The sequence below is a fragment of the Oryx dammah genome, unplaced genomic scaffold, assembly GCF_014754425.2.
Source record: "Oryx dammah isolate SB20612 unplaced genomic scaffold, SCBI_Odam_1.1 HiC_scaffold_9, whole genome shotgun sequence".
NCBI classification, from domain to species: domain Eukaryota; kingdom Metazoa; phylum Chordata; class Mammalia; order Artiodactyla; family Bovidae; genus Oryx; species Oryx dammah.
This window is the reverse complement of record NW_024070193.1, coordinates 56,401,150-56,423,063: the sequence shown is the minus strand read 5'-3', so window position 1 is coordinate 56,423,063 and position 21,914 is coordinate 56,401,150. Positions and strand designations below refer to the sequence as shown.

Below are 21,914 nucleotides of genomic sequence, written 5' to 3'. Positions count from 1 at the left end.
GCTTAGGTGGTTAACTAGTATCACCCACTCAATGGACATGAACCTGAGCAAACTCCGGGAGATAGTGAAGGACCTAGAAATGCTGTGTTGCTTCTGATGTGCTGATATGCATGCAGTCCATGGCATCGCAAAGAGTCAGACATGACTTAGCAACTGAACAACATCTCAGAGAGAGAGAAAGCAATATATTTTAAGGGACTGGCTCACATGCCTGTGGGATCTGGCCAAGCACGAAAGTCTAGAGTGGGCTGGCAAGCTGGAGATGCAGAGAAGAGCTGGTATTAAGTCTCCAATTCAGCTATGGTCTGGAGACAGACTTCCTTCTTGAGGAACCTCAGTGTTTACTCTTAAAGTCCTCAGCTGATTGGATGAGGCCCACCCACATTATGGAGGGTAATCTGCTTTACTTACAGTCTGCTGATTTAAGTGTTAATCACATCTCAAAGATACCTGACAACAACATCTAGATTGGTGTTGACCAAACAACTGGGTCCCATAATTGGTGTTGACCAAACAACTGGGTCCCCTAACATCTAGATTGATGTTGACCAAACAACTGGGTCCCATAATACACGTGTAACTGTGTATTAACAATCACACCTGTCATCCAAGCAGATTTTTTGCTATGTGATAGGCATACATTCTCTTTATTTCTGGTTTGCTAAGAAGACATAACTGACTTAATTAGGGTGTTAGTGTCTAATGCAAATTTTATGTTTTAAACACAAAGGTTTTCTCATCCAGTTTTGGAATAAAGCATATAAGATTTCCATCAAAGACACTGAGGAAAGAGCCTGAGTTTGAAGCTTATACAGAAATGAGACAAAGAGTGTTCCTGTACTGTGTGATAACTGGGTGAGTGTGGGTTAGGTAGTTAAACCTGCTCTCTCTCAATTTTCTCAACTGTATAGTGTGAAAAGTCATACCCAATTCCCAGGTACTTGTTTTTTTTTTTTTTTTAATTGAGGACACATTTATCGGCATCTCCTACAAAGTCTGGTATGTAGTTGGCCATCTGTATCTCAGTTCTTTTACCTCTTCACCATGTTTCTTAACTAGCTAATCCAGCACCCGAGTGCCCACTCCAAGTGGTCAGTGAAAAAACCCTCTCCTTCTTTTGAATGTTGAGTATGATAGAAATTCTCCTCCCATGGAGAGACACAGGTTCGATCCCTGGGTGGGGAAGATCCCCTGGTGGAGGAAATGACAATCTACTCCAGTACTCTTGCTTGGAGAATCCCATGGACAGAGGAGCCTGGTGGGTTGCAGTCAATGGGGTCACAAAGAGTTGGACGTGACCGAGAAACTGCACACACATATGTATTTATATATGTGTGTGTATATATATATGCTTTTTTTCATATTCTTTTCCTTTATGATTTATCATAGGACCTTGAATATAGTTCCCTGTGCTATACAGCAGGACCTTGCATTTATCCATTCTGTATATAATGGTAATCCCAAACTTCCAACCTATCCCTCCTTCACCCCCTCTTCCTTGGCGACCACATGTCTCTTCGGTGTCATAGAGTCTGTTTCTGTGCCACAGAGAAGCTCATGTGTGTCATCTTTTAGATTCTGCATATAAGTGATATGATACTTGCCTTTCTCTTTCTGATTTACTTCACTTAGTGTAATGATCTCTAGGTCCAACAATGTTGCTGCAAATGGAGTTATTTCATTCTTTTTCATGAGTAATATTCCATTCATTGCATATGTATATATACACAAATACATACACCACATCCTCTTTATACATTTATTTGTTGATTGGCATTTAGGTTGCTTCCATGTCTTGACTATTGTGAATAATGCTGCTATGAGCATAAGGGTGCATGTACTTTGAATTACAGCTTTGTCTGGAGGTATGCCCAGGAGAGGGATTGCTGGATCATAGTTTTTTTGAGGAAACTTCATAATGTTTTCCATAGTGGCTATACCAATTTACATCCCACCAGCAGTGTAGGAGGATTCCCTATGAAACTTCAGTTTTTACTTTTTGTATATATGTCTCATTTCCCCTTCTATGATTTCCTATAGTATGATGCATTGACCACTGATAGATAAATGAGATGTTTTCAAATAAACATTTATTCATTTATTTAATACACATTTATCAAATGTGTATTAAATTCCAAGGACTGTTTTAGGTGCTGGGGATACAACAGTGAATGGATTCGATATATCCCTTCCCTTGTGGAGCTTAGATATTAGTGGGGGAGATACTCAAACAAAGAAACCAATGAATATAGAATCAAGCCACAAGTAATGTGGGCTTAGGGTAGGCTGGGTGATGCTCTGGTAAGTTACTAGATCTCAATAGTATAATCTAGCCAAGGTTTACTTCTCACACATGACAAGTCAATGGCTGGTCCAGGTGACTGTTCAAGGCAGCTGTTCTCAGCCGTCGGCAATGCTTCCTCCATATCAGCACTTGCTTGCCCCATTGAAGAGTGGGCTACAGAATCAACCAGCAGCAGTCAGCTTTTATGAGCGTCACTTGTGCTTCTTATTTTATTGTCCATAGCAAGTCACGTGGCTATTCCTACTTTTAATGGAATGGAGAAATGTGAGACTTGCTAATCCTAGTGGTAAAGGAGATCCAGGCTTGCCCCCACCATATTGAATGATATGAAAAATATATGTTGAAAGGTGGTGCAGAGTGTGCATTTTCTTAAAAGACAATAGAAGCAAAATAATCATAAACTTTATGTATATCATTGCTTAGAATTCTCATAAAGTTCATATGCATTTCAGAAAAAAGTGAGTCAACTTAAAAATCTGCAGTAAGTATTGTTTCAAACTGGTACCCAAATTTGAGACAAAACGGTAAGGTCGTTTGTAAGTGGTTGAAGTTTGATAGATTTGTTAAATCTACTTGAGGACAAGGACAATGAACTGTATTTATACTGGTACAGTTTTCTTGGGCTTGGAGCAGAGGCTCAATAAAACTTTGTTGAAGTTAGTATTGTTCATTGTCTTACATTGTTCTTGCTTTTCTAGTCAATTAACTATCTTGAACTATAGCCCATTATAGTTTTGTCCTGAGTCTTGAAATTTTCTTCCACAGCCAATTGTGGAAGAAATTGTCTTTCTTCCAAAGACAGTAAAAATTGTCTTTATCCACATCAATATATTTATATGTAATTATACGTTAAATTTGGACACACATACTTGAATGGTAGTCTCTTTCTTCTAATTTGTCTCAGACATTTTCTTAAATGTAAGGTAAAGATTCAGTGGGAGAGAGGAAAGTTGTAATATTAATGTTGGAATTTGCAATTAAGGGTTTTGTCTTTAAAAAAAAAAACACAACAACTTGTATGTTTCATACTTATTTGACAGCTGCTGGGATGGAGAGGTATTTCACAGACTTGAATAAAGACAGCAGGAAATGCCACAATGTTCTTCTTTTAAGCTTTACTTAAGGTCATGGATGCTTTACTTGCTTTCGAAGATGGTATGATTATGTTTTTTCCTTATATTTCTACTGTTCTCTTATTTTTAACTAAGTCTTTGTAATTTATAAAAATAAATCATCCAGAGAGAGGACCTAGTTCTTCACTGAGTGGCTAGGTCAAGGGCAAACCAGAAGAGTCTGTGTCTGTACCCGATTGACCCTCATTTTGGTACCATCACTCTCTGCCTCTGACGTGTGTCCAAAGCGTCCTCTTAATTTTCTTAGCCAAGAGGTTGTCTTAAATGAGTGTCTCTCCTGTGTGCTGTGAATCATGTGCATCTATAAGAGTCCATGCCCTTTGATGCAGTTTGCTGCTTTTGGATTTGTACAAAATTTGTTTGGTAGTTGGCAAATGGGACACAGCTGGCTTCTGATTTAGAGAGTGCTTTAAACTAGTTACCTCCTACCTTAACTTGATCATTTAAATGGAAAGTGCTGCAGCTCCAACAGAGCAGACATGATATAAAAAACTATTTCTGACATGACTATCTTGCCTCCCGAATTGCCATGGCTACTGGGATCTCTGCAGGAAAATAAAAGTAAAGAAATGAACAAAGCACAGGTTTTAGCATTCTCCCAAGGGCGAAACTGTCTTTACATTATTTAAGAAGAGCTTTAAATGTTCAATGAATGTTCTTAAGCTAATGACAATTGATGCCCAGAAAATACCAATAATCCAGTGGAATAGAATAGATTTTGGAAAGTGGCAATTTATGTGGAAATTGCTCATAGTATGGACATGTGCTGGGAACTTTGCATATCAGTGAGCTATCGCCTGCACTGAGAGGAGTTATCTATTTGGCCTTTTATTCGTAAATAAGACAGCAGTCCTTTCCCTTTAAGGAGCATCTGTGCATTTTATTATGAATGAAAGAATCCTGCCGTCCTCTGTCCAAAGTGGCCATTTTGGCAGAAGTCCTCTAGGATCCTGATCTTACGGGTCTTGTAATGGGAGGAGCCCCAGCCTGTCATTTAGGAGGCCATCGTTCTGTAGTTGACGATGGCGAGGTTTAGAATCTGCTAGAGCCCGGCTGCTGTGTAAACCGTCATAATTTAACTTTCCCCACCAAATTCCACCAAGGCTTGTAGATCTGGCCGCAGCCTCATTCCCCAGTCTTCACTCCTCACTTGCTCCCTTTCAGCCCCTGCGTGATTTCCGGCACATTCAAAAGACACATGCTCGCTGCCAGCCTTTCTGTTCCTTCTGGTTTCTCAGCTTAAGACGCTCTTCCCTAGATGCAGGCGCCCTGCATCTCTGTTACGCAGGCCCTGTTTACTGAGCAGATCCAGGAAGCGATGCGGTGTGGTCAGCGCTTCACACGCGTGTCTCGGTGAATTCTCATGATAACAGCATGAGCTGGGCAGTGGCTCTGCGGGGACGAGGCACTGTGTTCCCGTCTCTGCAGCAGTGCAGCCCCCGGACCCAGAAATGTACGTAGAGATGGATATGATTTGGCTTAGTGTTGTTCCTCATGTTTAAGATGTCTTATTGGTGGTGCTAGTGGTAAAGACTCTGCCTGGCAACGGAGGAGGCCTTAGAGACCTGGGCTCAGTCCCTGGGTTGGGAAGATCCCCTGGAGGAAGGCATGGCGACGCACTCCAGTATTCTTGCCTGGGAAATCCCACAGACAGAGGAGCCTGGCGGGCTATAGTCCATAGGGTCGGAAAGAGTTGGGCACTACTGAAGCGACTTAGAATGCACGCACTCATTCTTCAAACATGGGGCATCCCTTGATGCCAGATGTCATGCCAGTTTTTAAAAGATGAGGGAAACAAAAATGATGAGACCCATCACCTTTCTTGCTTTCCCTGATGCTTTTAGAGCATCACAGGGAAAAAAAAAAAAAAAACAGGAGTTCATAGGCAGCAACATTGGATAAACATTAAATTAGGGCAAATACCAGGTGCAACGGGGAAGCCAGGGTTCTCAGAAAGCTACTGGGTGGGTGTTATCTGTACTGCAACTAAAGGGTGGAGTAGAGGGTCTGGTGGAGGTCCACCTCAGGAGAGGCCCCAGCAGAGGGGATGATCAAAGGCACTGAGGGCCCAGCCCAGTCCTGAAAGCCAGACAGTGTCACTCAGGCATCGAACGGAGGCAGGGTCTCCTATTTGCATCTGGAGAAGATTTGAAAACTATACCAGAAGTCAGGACTTCTTTGTCTGAGGAGTGAGATGCTGCAAAGGATTTTGAAATCAATGAAATTTCTTTTTAGTGTTTGCTTCTGTTGACTGTCTGCAGCCAGGTGAGTTGGAAGAAGTTCCATTTTCTAGATGAGACAAGTGAGGCCCAGAAGAACATATAAACAGTGGCAGAGATTTAATTTTCTCAATGACAGGGCTTCAGGGCTTTTACCCCTACTCTCCACCCTCTCCGCTTCCTTCCTTCCTTCCTACGGTCGTTCTTGTCCAAAGTCTAACATAAACTTCTGTATACACCATCCTGATTTTTTTTGTCTCCAAAGACCCTATGTGCACTCACACGGCTCCCAGAAACCAGACCCCTGCGGGAAGCTCACTGCCCACAGGGAGGCAGGGCTTGTGAGTGGGCGGACACCGGATTGTGTGTGGGACCACATCCTCTGATCTCCTTGTCTAGGAAGCTGGATTGGTACCCGGAATCTTTTATCTGAAAAGGCGACTCTGGGCTGGGGAGAAGAGAGCGGGCTTGACAAAGTCGAGAGGAGTTCAGCGCTGGTCTGTCTGCCCACGCTCTGGGCATGCGTGAGCCCTCAGCAAAACACAGCTGGCATGTCTAATTTTAGCCTTGCCTGCCTTGAAAAGGGACCCTTTAAGGAAATATATTTCCTCTGAAACAATTTGTATTATAATGTAGCAGCTGATAGACATGTCAGAATACTACTTGCTATTGGTGGAGAAACACTCTGCCAAGTGGTGATTTTTGTTCTTTTTTCTCTGTGTGTGTATGTGTGTGTGCGATGTTATCAGGAAATTGAGCAAAGGACCCATGAATCATAAAGAGATACACAGTAAGAGAAACCGTGCTTTTATTTATTAAGACAATCATAAACCAAAGGGGACACCTCTTTTGATTTTTACAAAATGGATGTAAGGATCAGAAGGACTGTATCTGCTATGATAAGTGGGCAATGGTGATCTGACGACGCCTGGCTTGTTAAGAGCAGTCCTGGAGTAGACTCCAACATTTCTTCAGTACTTACCGTCCTCCATAACCTAAGTAAAAGGTTAGTTTCTAAAGCAGGTCTTGGATTCATTTGGCTTTAGTGTGTTCACAGGTTTTGAAAGCATCCGGGACACACTTTTTTCCATTCTCACCAGCGAGCTCAGTCCGTCTGCCTGGATTTTTTCCCCTTTCTCTCCCTTCCTCCCTGCGTCCTCTGGGCCCTCCCAGGGTCTGCCGTGTTTTGTTTCGCAGTGTGGCTTACCTTGAAACTTGGCAGGCAGAGCGGAGAAGGCAGCTCTTGTGCGGGGTGGATGGAGGGAAGGATAAGGAATCACCCACAGCCCACATTTGAGTTCCCTGGGTTCAGCGGCGGCAGCAGCAGCTTTGCTACAAAAACCGCTTTGCTATTCGAGATAGCCAGCAGAGGGAATCGCAACTTTGCTGGCAGCAGGGGTTGAAGCAGCCTTTTTTTTTTTTTTTTCTTGGAGGAAAGACTGCAGCCTTCTGGACTGCGTACGCTGCTCCCTGGAGGGGCTCTCCGGGTCCCACCCACTGGCTGGAAGGAGGGGACGTGAATGAAAGGACAGGACAAGCCCCGAACACCATGTCACTCTGGGAGGGACGCAGCAGCAACTGAGCTGTGCAAGGTTTTTTTTTTTTTTTTTCCTTTTCCCTTTTCTTTTTCTTTCTTTCTTTTTCTCCCCCTCCCCTTCCCCCCCCCCCACCCTTTTCTTCTTTCTCTTTCTTTCTATTTTTTTTTTCTTTTTCTTTAAGGTGGGGAAAGAGACACCCAGGAGACAGGAAGCTGATCTGCAAGATTTCCGAGTTCTGCTAAAAGGACTTTGATTTTTTTTTTCCTTCCTTTACAAACGCTGGCAATTGACATCACTACGGACAGCCGGGTAGAGAACAAACTGCCTCCTCCCAAGTGGACCCCAGGCGTGATCTGGGGAGACTGTGTGGGGTTTTTTCCTACGGATCCCCGCCTCTTTCTCTTTTTGGTGTGTTTCTTTTTAAAATTCTTGCTGTGTTGGAACTAGCGAGTGCTGGAAGACTCTCGGAAGCCTCATCAGTCATCGGGACTGTCAGGAATAGTGATTCCAGAGGAAGCTCGGCCTGGGGCACATAGCCTGTCATCCAGTTCCCTGCCTCGGAGATAGCGATTCCAGCTACATGGGCAAACGCCTGGATCAGCCACAAATGTACCCCCAGTACACTTACTACTACCCTCATTACCTCCAAACCAAGGTATGGCGTGCCCCACAGCCTGGCAGCAGTGGGGTGTCCTTCTGCACTTGGGGTGGGAAGCAGACAGGCGTGTGAATTACGATTAAACTGCCCCCTCCCCTTATCCCCACCAGCTCTTCCTGCTTCTTTGAAATTAGTAACATAGCAATGGAGTTAATGAAACAGAGAAGGAGAGAAGAAGAAAGCAAGCCCAGAACTGGGGCTTCCTCTTTAAGGAGAGATAATAGTTGCACTTGAGTTCCTTTGTTGTTGTTTGGCCATCTCGATGTTCCTGATGCCCGCCGAGCCCTCGGCAGACGGGCAGGGTTGTTAAAAGGAGATCATAACAGTGATGATCAGGCGCGACAATACAGTTTCAGGGGCTTTTCTGGTGAGCTGTTCTTTGTTTGTGGCTCTGAAAGGGTTCTTCCCACTGGATAGGACATGCCGGGGTTGGGGGGGTACTCAAACTTTTAATCGCTAAGTGTAGAATGAAAGACAGGCGTGGGAAGGTATATGGCAACGAACTCAAGTCTCAGAGTTTGTTTGGGTGCATTTTTGATTTTTCTATGGCCTCAAATATTTTATTTTATATTGAAGATGGTCAGAATGCCAGAGAGTAAATTTAGGAGCTTCACCATAGATGTTCTTTACTTTTAGAAGCTTGGTGTTTCTGTGTTGGCTACCATCAGAAGGCCTGGGGCTTGAAAGGGGATGAAATAGAGTGATGATAATTAGACATGAATTGGTTAAATAGTTTAGGTTTTCCGTGTGTGCTCAAGCGATCATGAGGGGGCCAGTGGTAAACCCACGTCACTGAGCAGTGGGTCGTGCCAACCATGAACTTTATCCTGCAGTTCAGACATGGTAGACTCTCAGGTGTGAAATCACTGCTCCAATTTGTCAATTACATCGGACTTGATTTTGGGGGAGGGGTGGGGCTGTTGCTTGTTCCCCCTTGAATGCATGGAGTGTATTTCTTTATGCATGATATTATTTTGCATTGCGTTAGCCGTACTCTACTGGGCTCTTTTTAATAAATAAACACGCAGGGAGTGAACAAGGCGTGCCTGAGTGATCTGAGCTGTCACCGGGTCTGGGTGCCCTGGTTAGGGTTTGGTAATCATGCCGTGGTTGACTCTCATTTACTCTGTCTCACCAAACAATGCCAATTTGTAAACCAAAGCAGGCAGCAGACTTTCAGTATTAAAGATTGTTCTTTTTTTCCCTTCCTTCCTCAGTCGCTCTATAATTTGCCCTGCCCCTGCAAGGTCGATTCACGCTGCTTTTTGCCTTTGTGAGCGTTTAGTTTGGGCTGCTGCTGAAATAAATAGACCAGCCCTCCTGCTCCATCGGCTGGAGTTTTAACCCTTTGGGGGATTCCTTAAGGAAATGGCAAAGCAAGGACAAGTTACAAACGGGAAATTTATAGTCATTTCTCATCCCCCAAAGAAACAAAACCAACACACTCAAGGGCTACATGAAAAATAACCAGCATCCCATCCCTTTTAGTCATTTGGCTAAATTTTTCCAAATGTTTCAAAATTCATGCTTTCTTTTTTGGTTCTTATTTTCTACCGTGAAGTCTATTCAGAAAAGAAACTTTGCATCAAAATGAATGGGATAAATGGAATGATGGCTTTTTGACTTAAGATTTCTTTTAACCTATTACTAGCGAGAAATAATGTCAGGCACCTTATAATAAAGATACATAGCTACACTGGTGGGAAGTATGTGTGTACGTATGTGTGTGCCTATGTGTTTGGGGTAAAAAGGAAACATGGGGTGTTGAGGAAAAGAGATCCAGAAAAATAGGGAGTTTAAAAAAAAAATCTGACTTGGGATCTTCTGCAGTTTAGTGCTGTGTAGACAGGGAGCATCTGGATCTTGTTACTTTCAAGCGAGTCAAAGTCATCAACTTCTGGAACATTTTTAGAGAAGTTAGATCCATTAGGCGACCTCAGCTGATATTTGGGTAATCAGGTCAGGGTGGTAGAGTGTATAAGACCAGTTACTCTGGCTATCCTGGTGGTTCATATTGATCATTACATTGTAAAACTCTGACAGAGCTGTGACATTGTCGAGTATTATTACAGTGGCTCTGAAATGACAGGCATTAATGACATTCCTGGAAGCTGAAGGTATGAAAATATGCCCTCTATGGGAATGTGGGCACTCAGGGAGGGTAAGGAATGGTCAATGTACAATATTTTAAAATATAGGAACTTTCCAACAGTATGAGCACAGTATAATAAAGTCTCATCATGCTCCAGTATAGTGTGAAAATAATTGGATTATCTTAGTAGCACTTTTTACTCATTTTTCACTTTTGTCCCAAAATATAATCTATAGTAATTTTGAAGGAATTGCATGCGTCTTAGATTTATTTGGTAAACGTAGGTGGAATTCCATAAAATCCACTGTCCTTCCTGCCTTAGCCTGTAGGTAGAATCCAATTTTAAAATCATTGCTATTTAAAGTCACGCTGATACATAAAGAACATTTATGCCTGATAAAATTAGAATTCTATGGTTGACAACAAAAATCATATTTTGGGGACACCATGCCTTAAACTATTCTCTAAATGCAGGTGCTTTTAACTCAGGCACAAAAGCCATTTGCTGACATTAGTTTTGGGTGGAAAATCTTATTGGGATTTTACAGAACTAAAATGTTTATTATTGTATTCATTTAGAAAATGCCAAAATACTGAGCCTTCATTTTTTACCTAAATATGTATGTCAGATGCAGCTACTATTCTCTTATGAGAAAAGAAAATGAAAATGGATTTTGAAATAAATGCATTTGTCTTCTATTTCCTCAAATGCACTTAAAGTTGTAGAAAAAACTTGTGATACTTCCCTGCTTATTCTGTTCCACTTCTTACCCATCACATTAGAATCAATCTCTTCACTTTGTTGCTTAGAAAAAAAGAAAGAAGGAAGACATTGATGCTTTTCTTTCTTTGAATAAATTTCCAGATGCTTAAAATGTTATATTAGAAAAACATGAGTCAATCAAACAAAAGGAAAACCTGTGGCTGACTTGTAGCTAATACCTTATTCTCCCAGACCTACACTTAAAGTTGTCACTTGTCAATTTTCTTTTTGACCATTTTTTTTTCCTACCCAAAAAAGCAATTTCTAAAAAGAACATTACTTTGGTTTAGAAGTAATGAAGAAATCTTGGTGACATGTCACTATATTTAAATGAGACATAACTGGCTTTCTAAAAAAAAAAGTTCCAGGAAACCAAATTTACTGTTGGAAGACCACCCAGAATAATTAAGTTTTAGAGCAAAGAGACCAAAAAATTGTTTTTTAGCTGAATGATATGTAACGATGTGTGATTAAGTTGTCTTGTAATATTTCTCAAGGATTTTGTTACACCCTATTTCCAACAGCCAACCTGTTGGTCTTATGTTATGATCCAGGGTGAATTTCCGTCTGAATTTGAGGTACTTTGTGGGAGGGGATTTCTTGGAAGAACAAGTTGAACGGGGCAAACTAAAAATGGTTAAAATATAGTCACAACCTGGTCAATTGATAATTTGTAGTTGAGAAATAGATATTTCTCCCATATGTGATATTTGGAAGACTTTAGTCATCGTGAAACTTTAAAATTCACCCAGGCACAACCAGAAACTTCGTCTTTTCTTCCTTTTCCACACTTATACCGAATCACTACATTTCTCCCAGTTTAGTGCAGTTTCTCATCAGTCTGCCCCCTGCCTTTGGCCGTCTGCTTCCCGAGAAGACCTTGAAGAAAGGGGTTTAGGCTGCAGTACCCTGAAAAGGGTTCCCTAACTGGTGGGTCTCAGATTCTGCACAGAGCCTGGTGTGAAGTTGGGGTCAGGTGGAGGAGCAGTTCTCCAGCAGCACACTGACTTTAAGCTGAATTTCTAGCCATCTGCAGCTGGACAGCTGCCCAGCTCTGGAAGTCTAGCTGGAGCCCAGTTGTGCCATGAAAAGAGCAGATGCTTGAAAGCACAAGGCTCAGGGGGTCGGCAGAGAGAGAGGGAGGCTCCTGTGGGGCCAAGATACTCTTACAGATGTGAATGTACGGATCCTGCAAAAGCAAAACAAAACAACCCTTCTTCACACATTCCTTGCACATGAAAACACAGAAAATCTTTGCAGAGGGAGGGAAGGAGTTTAGAATTTCCTTCGTACTTCCTGTCCCAGATTTGCATTGATAGTTGGAGTTGGTAACTTGCCAGTTACCAACCAGTTTTGTACATTTCAGCCTTGAAAACTCCCAAGTACTGTTTTCCTTTGAGAGGCTGAAATGTACAAAACTAGTTTTCTAAAAATCTTCCAGCAAAAGAATTTTTAGAAATAACTCCAAAAATTTCTTTCACTGTAGGAGGGTGATAGGATAGTGTGAAACGATGATCCATCATGTCTCATGTTAGAATGTATACTATTGTAATTGGTTTAAAAAGAATGTATACTATTATAATTGGTTTTAAATGAGAGAAACATAATAAGAAGCTACCCTCCCTTTTCAGTTTTTTTTTCTTTTACTCTTACAAACCTTTGTTACTGTTGAAGTTCTTTTCTCTAATGTAGTCATCATTTTCACAACACTATGTCTAGTGCCTACTAAAAGGAGTAGAAAGTTCATGTTTTTTTCTTTTCCGGAATAATCCCAAACTTAAGAGAAACACCATGTATATTACTTTGATCAGTATCTTTCCAACACATTTTCCTTTCACTTTCTCTCAATTTGGAAAAAAGAAAAAACAGAATTTCAACTCAAAGATATTTCCATGAAGTAATAAAATGTAGTTGAGCGTTGGAGGTAGAGGCCATGTGAGGAAGAGGCCAAAGAGAAGGGAGGATACACATCATTTCAGGTTTCTCTGGCTCCAGGAATTCTGAAAAGCTTTGTTTTTGTACTAATATGATTTACACAATCCTTTCTGACATTATCAGTCTCTTTGGCAGAGAGAGGGCTCAGTCATAAGGATGCCCATGCCAGATTCTAAGAAAACCAGGCTTTTCCTTTAAAAGAAAATCTTTGGAGTGTTGGACTTCTTATTCAGAGTAAATGGTTGATGTTTATCCAAAATTGGCTTCGAGTACTACATTAAAATTGTGTTTTGTAACAGTCTCATAAGCCACAGCTGTATGTGATTAAATAGTGTAATATCAAAAGCATGTGAAAAGAGACATTTTTATGCTATAGCTGTTCACAGTAAGAGTACAGATGGGGCTGAGGGGAGACGAGAGCAGAGACGCACTTGTGTGTTGTGATAAGTATGTTGTTGAGGATATGAGTTATGATACGTGTATGGAGGATACGTGCTGCTATTTTTGGCAGCAGTGGGAAAAATGCTGAACTATTTTTGATGTGATTAAAAATATGCTCTTTGAAAATGGAAACTGACATAAAATACCAACTTTAAATATGGAATGTCATTTCATCGCAAAATGCATAGTTACTGAATAGATCTGAAAGCAATGCAAATGGAAAGATAAAAGTTATTCCCGTGAAGCACACATTCAAAAAGCAAAAGTGAAGAAGTGTTCCTTCTGTTTTGAAATAATAAATACTTTTCTTCTTATTATTCTTTTTTTTTTTTGCTACTTTTAATCTATGGAACTATTGTAAGAAAACCTGCCAGCCATTTATCCCTAAACAAAAGAGTGATAGCAAGGATCCTCAACTAAGAACAATATAGGTGGCAGTGTGATTCTTTTCTAAGATGTTTGAAAATATGAGGTTAGGGTATGAATATTAATCTTTTGTTGCTGGTGTCAAAAATTACATAGTCACACAAGGAGACACAACTTTTGCTTCCATTTCTTTAGCAGATATGTTACAGTAAAGAGGCTTTAATTACAAAGTTTTTCAAAGAATGTTTGTTCATGGAAACTTTAATCTCTAGTCTTCTAGAGATTATCAAGCTACAGGATTACTGATACTAAAGAATACTAAATTAAGTGATCATTTTCAGGGCCTTGAAAAAGCCTATAGAATTGGCTGTTGCTTTTCATATGTCAAACATTCAAAAGCGGTTTAAAAAAGTCAAAAAGTGGCGTGGACCGAGATAAGCTGAATTCTGTTTGTTTTTAATGTTCCTTTTTCAAGGTGGTGTTGGCAGAGAATTTGTTCACGTAACAGTTTTTTCTGTGTGGATTTATTGATCAGGAAATACATAGCATGTAGAATCATAGCTGAATGCACTTTTGCTGTTCAGAACATCAACCTTTAGTGTACATCCAATTCTAGAGAACGGAGAATGAATTTTAAGACATTCACCCTGCTTTTCTTTGGGAGAATTCTCTGATTTGTGTGTCGACGAGTTGATTTCTGGGACAAGTTCCCCGCGACCCCTTCTAGGCTTAGTGTCTGTGACTCTTGCTTGGAGATAGATGAGACTGCTTCGATGTGTTAGGGGTATTTAGCAGATGACCTTGGATTTGTGCCACTGAGTTTTGTTCGGGTCCTCAGTGCTTTCTACAGAGCAGATCAACTGCTGCTTCGTCAACTCTGGAGACTTGGCTCGCATAATCATCTGTATCCTTCACCACATCTAAATCCAGAGAACCCGGAGAAACACCCCCGTCCCCGTCACCCAGGAGTGGGTGGAGAACAGTTCCCAGGGGTGGGGCCAGGCTACAGGCACTATTTAATCACCATTGTTGGCTTTGTTGTGGTTCAAGTTTTCTTCCTTGAGTGCATAAAATTAGGCCATATCCAAAGACTTGCTCTCTCAAGGTGTCCTAAGAGCTGAATGGTTAGGCATGTGTGGCTAAATCAGTTGATCTCAGTAAGATCCTGACAGCCCTAGTTTCATGAATGAATCTAGGAGCTCCTGTACATGTGGAAATAACAATCAATAGATGAAACACTATTTTGACTAGAGTTTGCCAGTCCCTGAATTTCTGAATAGTAGGCTTTAAAGCATGAAGGGAAAATGATTTAGTAATCAGAGTGCATGGTATCATAGGAGAAAATTCATAACTTCTCCAGGACACATAAAAAAAAATTCTCTTTTCCTCTTCTCACTGGGTACCCTTCTGAGTCCTCCCCAAGTCCCTGTGAGCTGAATTAATGAAAGTAAATGGAACCTTGAAGTTTGTTTTGATGAATGACTGTGCTGTGCTTAGTTGCTCAGTCGTATCCGACTCTTTTCGACCCTCTGGACTGTAGCCCGCCACACTCCTCTGTCCATGGGGATTCTCCAGGCAAGAATACTGGAGTGAGTAGCCTGTCCCTTCTCCAGCGGATCTTCCTGACCCAGAAATTGAACCGGGGTCTCCTGCATTGCAGGCAGATTCTTTATCAGCTGAGCTACCAGGGAAGCTCTTATGAATGACTAAGAAATACCTAAATTAAGCTAGACTACATACACGGTCAAGGCGACTTTGATAATGTTCTTCCCTGTCGTGCGGAAAGTAAGGTAAAACAGAAGAAAGCCGAATCTTATGATATTCTAAATATTGGTGGTAATTGTTGTGGGCAACTGATTTTTCACTTGTTCTAGGTTGTGCTTTCCCATCACTATGCTGTAGGGTTAAGACACTGGCATGTATTACCAGATGCAGGGGACCTTTTCATTGTCTCATCCTTAACTGGTACTTTTCAAGCTGAGTATGGATCACATACAGAATTTAATGAGGATTTGAAAGGATTCTTCCTATTTTTATCTGGGGACTGCTGTCTATTTATCTTAGTCATATTTCTGATGGATGACAATTTAGTGAAAAGGAAAATGGAAAACAGAATGCTAACTATCTGGTTTTCTGGAACTACTTAAGATTCCTTAAAAGCATTTTTTATGTAGACAAGTCATATCTGAGGCTATTACTGATGTCTGTATACTCTTCAGTTGCCCCTTTCAAAACTTATTCACGGAGATTGGATGGTGGCACCCTGAATATCACTTAGAAATAAGATAACTTAAAATTCAAGAAAATATACTTCTTCTTTCTTCTTTATTTTTTAATTTCCTTTCTTTTTCCTCCCAAGCAAATAGTCCCAAATGGATTTGAGTGGATGAAGTATTTGAAGCAGTGTGCACAAAGATTAGAGGAAAACTGGAGACCATTTTCAAGGATATCATACAAGGAAAACCTATGATATATCCATGATGTTGAATTTCTTCCTGAGAGATGAGAAAAATACTTTTCCTTTTTTTACCTTGGTGCTAGTCCCTTGAAGGGCTATGACAGTTCCTGGGTTAGCCTTGGTCTTGGCTTTGAGCCCCTGGGTGTCTTGTCAAGCACACCAGTCAAGAAAGGGAAAATTTCTCTGTTTAACTTTGTTGATAAGTTAGACAAAGATAAGGAAAAAGTGCAAGGGGAGAGGTCAGTGAACAGGGAAGAATTTTGATGTTTTTAAACAATTTTTTGAAGTATATTTGATTACATGTTTGTGTTATTCTCAATTGTATAGCAAAGGGGTTCAGTTATACATATATATTCTTTTTCACAGTATTTTCCATTATGGCATATCACAGGATATTAAATATAGTTCCCTGTGCTATACAGTAGGATCTTGTTGTTTATCCATGAACAGGGAAGAATTTTTTTCCCATGTTTAGCGATATCCTCTAAGAATGAGAGAAGTGAAGGGTCATCCTAAATTCTTCGTATTCTCTGAACACATTAGGAAGCCCCCACTTCTCAACAGATATATTAAACATATTAAAGTGTACTCACATTCCACATCAAATCAGATTTCTTGTAATAAAATATTGAAAGAGTTTTTGTAGTTTTGCCGCTGCAACTCTCTGGGTATGGGTAAATTAGTTTATGTGTGCTTGTGAATTTATGTGCACTTATCATCTTGCTTATGCAGGTGTTCTTGCAAAATGGAAAAATCTAATCTACAGATAGATTTTCTTGAGGTACAAAGAAAGATTATTTTGGCCTCTACTAAATAGAACAATGAATAAAGTTGACAGTGTATTATGCTTTGTAGAAACAATTGTTTGCTAATTCTGGTTTCACAGTTTTCATTTTTGTTTGGAGGCAAAATATTTTTCTCATCTTGCCAGTGCTTTTGTGCTTAAAGTGTTCAGAGAATCTGAAAAGCTGGCCATATCTCTGCCTACTGTGACCTTTTGACATTCAAGATATCTCTGTATTTTAGTAATCCCAAATTTCCGGGGCGGGACATGTGTTTAAACAACATGGTCTATTGGAAAATGTCATTAACATTCTTTGGCTAAAATATGTCACAAGCAGACACATTGCGTTGACCCTTGGCAGTGACAGCAATTGAGTGTTCCAGATCTGGGTGCTGGGTCACAGAGTTTTTTTATTATGTAGTTGGTGGAATTGTTTATCAATTGGAAAGAAAGAGAGGTTGACTGGTACAGGTGTTTCCATGGGCTTCCAGCTTAGGGTCCAAGCAGGAGGCAGGTCCCTGGCACAACAGTTATTTTATGGCATAATCTTTCTAAATAATCATAATCTTCCTTCGGTCTCTAAACAGGATCATGGGATTTTTACATGTACTGAAATGGCCACCTCCTCCTGTTCCCCAAGTCCATGGTCGTTCACCTGGAATGACTTCTTTTTAGTTTGCTTCCAGAGGCGCCTGTCAGCCCTGTGGCATCTATGTGCCTCTGAAAGCGGACGTGCCTGCACAGATGCATGCCCCAGTCAGACCCCCCGTGACCGCTACAAGTGAGGGGCATCCCGAAGACACTGCTTCTCTAGCCCTTAGCCGCATGTAATGCTCCCTTCACTTTTATTCTGATTTTCATTGTTTTCAGTAATACAAAACAACAACAACAGCAATAAAACAGGTCCAGAGCATGGCCTTCTCCCCTCATCTCAGTCACGAAGGAGTTTTCTCTGGCTCTCCAGCCCCCTGCATATGCTCATACCTGAAAACTCCCTTCCCTCCACAATCTTGAAGGACAAATTCTCATAATCACCCAATGTTTTGATTCTCCACCAAATTATTTATTGTTTCCCTGGCATTCTAGCCAGAATCTCACCAAATTTCAGCAGCAGATTCAACAAATAAGCTTAGATTTCTCTCTCACAAACATAAAGCACACACATATTTCTGGAAGCTCTAAGGATTGCTACGGTGGTTCTGCTTTTCTCTGAGGCTAGATGATCATTGAGAAGTACGGAAGATATTTCTCTTCCATAGATATGGAAAGATATGGAAAATAAGGAGATATATACCTGTTCTTTTCAGGTCTACATGGACAGGGAGGCCTGGCATGCTGCAATTCATGGGGTTGCAAAGAGTCGGACACGACTGAGCAACTGAACTGATTTTTTTTTGCTACCAGTGGATGGCAGAAAGGGATGAGTCTCATCAAAATATGAATGACTAATAATTTTCACTTTCTTTCAAAAATGTGGTATCTTCATCTGATCTAATAAGATATATTGAAAATATATTATGCAAGATAGATATAAATTCTCTGTTCTCCATTATCTGTGATCAAATTTTTTAGAAATATCATTGATAGATTGACTCTAATTTTCCCCCCAGTTATTTCATAATTATTGGTTATGTCATGGAAATTCTAATGATCCTCAGAGCTTGTACTGATGAGGCTGTCAATGGTATGGTAGAAAAAAAAATGTCAGTTTCATGATTTTAATTTTACAAGTGATTTATGAGAGGCACCAAGAAAGATAAAACAGAAGAAGAAATAGAAAATAAAAGGCTGAAATTACCAAGCTCTAATTTATTTTTGGAAATTTCTGGAACCTGACTATTTTCCTTTCCAAAGGCAAAGGGTAAGGGCTGTTTGACAAATAAGTGATAGTTTAGGAATTGAAGAACCATCCTTGGGGAAGAAAAACACTTTAATATGACTATATTAATAGAATCAGACTTGAAGGAGTCATGTAGCTGAGATTTTTGGTGTCTTGTGAAAAAGTGAAAAGTCAGTGCTTCTGAGGACAGCTTAGTGCTTTGTTCTGCCTGCACATATGAATGTACTTGGTAACATACAGCCCCTGCTTTTCTTGTTCTGATTTACTCATCACTCATGCCCACGGATGCCCTGGATAAAAGCCTTGTTGATGCTTTGGACTGGATACAAGGGTGTTTTTTTAGAAGGATTCTGGAATAAAATTTTTGCATGTATTTTGGAATTTCTGTCTGTAAACCGTTCACATAAAAAATTTCTATCTGCTCAAAAATATAACCATGAGTGAAGTTATGTTGTTCTGTGTAGAAGGGATATGGCTTTGAGTGCAGTAACCCAACAGCATAAATGATAAACCAGCAAAACTGTATTGGCATGAGAATCATACAGTGCAAAGTGCTAACCACATGCATCATGTTTGAGGGCGGTGATGTGCCCAGGGATCCATGGAGCCATTGAATTGAAGATATGAGTGCAATGATCTTTCAGTGTCCTGGCAATCAGGACATTTGTAGCTTACAGGGTAGGTCCTTTTGAAAGAATGTCTAGACTTCAACATGGTCATTGAGGTTTAGATCAGTAGAGGTCCAGGAAAGATTGGCTGGTACTGTTATTATTATTCATGGCCCGTCTCTTCTGCCAAGTTCCTTGTACTGATTTCTCCATCCTTACTCCATTTAGGATGTCTGTCTGCAGTGACCTCCTGTTTACACTGCCTTCTCTCCATTTCCCTACCTCTCCCAGATCCTTCTCCCTGGGAAACTACCCTTCTTCTTTCTGCATCACAGCTTCCAGTGCCCTTGCACTTTACTTTCCCTGTCAGCCCCTTCCCCTCCTCAACTTCTCTGCTATGGATTTGCCTTCCTGGCTCCCTGCCTTTAACTCCTAGACTTCTGCTTCTTTTTGTTCTCTTTCCTCTTGGTTCCCTCTTATCATTTTCATTATCGCTTTCTGGTTTTTGTTGCTGTTGTTGTTTGTATTTTCTATTTGTTTCCAGGGTAGAGTTGGATTGGATTTTGTCTGTTTTCTTGCTTGGTTGTAAATTTCCTTCTGGCTTTCAAAAGTACCTTTGCTCATCAGGATCAGAATTGTATCAGGGTTATTCTGTGAACCCCCTGAGGACTAGGACCGCAGGGTCTTTATCTATGAATGCCCCACAGGATCCGGCAGAGTGCCTGGTGCAGGCTGAGTGGATGACAGAAGGGTTTTAATAAGCATTAATCCACATCATTCAGTGTGTCTCATGCAGTCCTCTGTTGCTGAAGGAATGATTTTCAAAACCAGAGATGCTGAAGGTTGCTTTCACCTCTGCCATGCTTTATGTCAAAAGGCATTTTGTGTACCAGAAGTAAGTCTTATTAAAGAACCTCTTTTTATTCAATACTTATATCAGTTGATGTACCCTACCCCACCTTTTCCCCCTGAAACTTGTGGACTCTGGACTGTTGGCTGGAGATAGGTTGTATACCTTGCTAATGAACATACTGTGATAGCTAGCAGGTGAGCTGAATCAGAAACTAGTAGAAAAGATGAGAAGAGACGAGAAGGGAAGGGAAAAGCTGCTGCAGTGTTGCTTCCCAAGATGCTGGCAAGAACATCAGAACACGTGCCAACTTGGAAGGGCAGATGTGCATTTCAAAGACAGTGTAAGTAGCCTAGCCAGTATTTGGAAATTGGGGATGAGTAAAAGCAAGGAGGTCAGGGGTAAATGGCAGTGGTGGTGGTTTGAGGGAACTGGAGAGGACATTCCTGAACACCTGCCAAGAATATCTGCTCATACAAGTGGCTTCCTTCCTTGGTTTGGTGGAGAGTTGGATGTATTAGGAGATGAACTCAGCAGACACAGCTAGGAGAGGGGTTGAGTACTAGGCCCATCTTTTGGTCTATTTTTTTTCTTATTCAAGACAGATGAGGACTTCCCTGGTGGTCCAGTGGTTAATACTCCATACTCTCATCTCAAGGGGCCTGGGTTCGATTCCTGGTCAAGAAACTAAGATCCTGCATGCCACCCAGTGTGGCCAAAACAAAACAAAATGAGACAGATGATCTTGACTGTAATAGTCATCTGTTATCTCCCCATACCATGTAAATATCCACAGCAACTTTCGTTTTTTAATTAACATTTTGAAGTAAGAATGACAAAATTCCTATTTTGGGGAAAAGAAAGCCCTGGTTTCCCTTTACAATTAACCAAGCAGGTATAAAGATATGTCTAAAGTAAGGATAGATGATATAAGATGGGATCCTGAGGTCAACTTCAAAGCCTTCCTCATTGAGAAATCTATGGAAATAATAGCCCAGTTGTGGCTGCGAGAACAAATTGTGTTTTTGGTTTGGATGCTTCTTGATTTTTCCAAGTTGTGCTGATTCTCTTATGTTTGTTTGGCAGTTGTTGTTGTTTTTTTTTTTTTTCCTCTCTTGTTCTTTTTTTACGTCAAGGTTCTTATTACCATCTGTTGAAACAGTAGTTTCTATATATGTAATTTCCTCAACATTTGGTAAGTTTTTCTATTGCAAAATAATCCTGCCTCATCATATCTAGTGAAACAACTCAAGAAAAATGAAAATATTAACCGTTTTCTTCTGTACACCACATCATTTTGTGACAAAATCTCAGAAACAATGTATGGTAATTACAGGGTCATATGGATTCTTCTATTACTTCTTTTATGCTCATCCAATCAGATCTGTGGTGTCTGAAATCAGACTGAACAGGTTATTTTCCTCCCTTTTCAGTGATAAACATACTTTGTGCATTCTCCACCGGGCACTAAACTTGTCTTTTTTTTTTTTAATTTTTTATTGTTAGGGCAGTTGTTTCTAACATGTTTGCATCACGTTTTATGCAAGTATTGCCCATCAATGAGCATGGATTTTTTTGCCTCTGTTTTTCCATTCCAAATAATGCTACAATATATGTTCAAGATATTCGTTTCAAATCCTGAAAATTAAGTCATTGATCTTCTGAGCAGGGTTGCTTCCTTTTAAACTTTGAAAAAAAAAAAGCCTTATTATACAAAGATTGATATCAGTGCTTAGATTCTTAACCTAAAGAGTCTGCATCCCATCGGAGTGACCCACCCCTTTGTGTTGGCCTGGAAGGTTTATTAAAGTCTACTGCTTTTGGTGAGAAGATGAACCTTCTGACTGATATTTCACCTGAAAGGGAACCTCTCTCAATTGGCAGAAGCAGAAAGGTATCATTTTTTGGTGGCACTCTCACAGGG

At 40.6% G+C, this 21,914-nt stretch overlaps 1 protein-coding gene and 1 long non-coding RNA gene across 11 annotated transcripts in view; one reads left to right on the top strand and one right to left on the bottom strand.

The window, feature by feature from the left end:
• Nucleotides 1-6,447: 6,447 nt before the first annotated feature.
• On the bottom strand, nt 6,448-7,667 carry LOC120867882. Its single transcript, XR_005722053.1, has 2 exons — nt 6,865-7,667; nt 6,448-6,652 (listed from the first exon to the last, which is right to left on the bottom strand). It is a non-coding gene; the product is annotated as an uncharacterized LOC120867882 (long non-coding RNA).
• RBMS3 (RNA binding motif single stranded interacting protein 3) overlaps nt 7,068-21,914 on the top strand; it is an 820,638-nt gene continuing 805,791 nt past the window's right edge. For 3 of the 10 annotated variants that reach the window (XM_040246336.1, XM_040246337.1, XM_040246334.1), the window contains exon 1: nt 7,534-7,850. In XM_040246336.1, coding sequence (XP_040102270.1) covers nt 7,776-7,850 — 75 coding nt within the window. In that variant the 5' untranslated portion in view covers nt 7,534-7,775. Of the gene's footprint in view, nt 7,851-21,914 lie in introns of all 10 variants that reach the window. The other 7 variants (XM_040246341.1, XM_040246338.1, XM_040246339.1 and 4 more) reach the window with 4 other exon arrangements.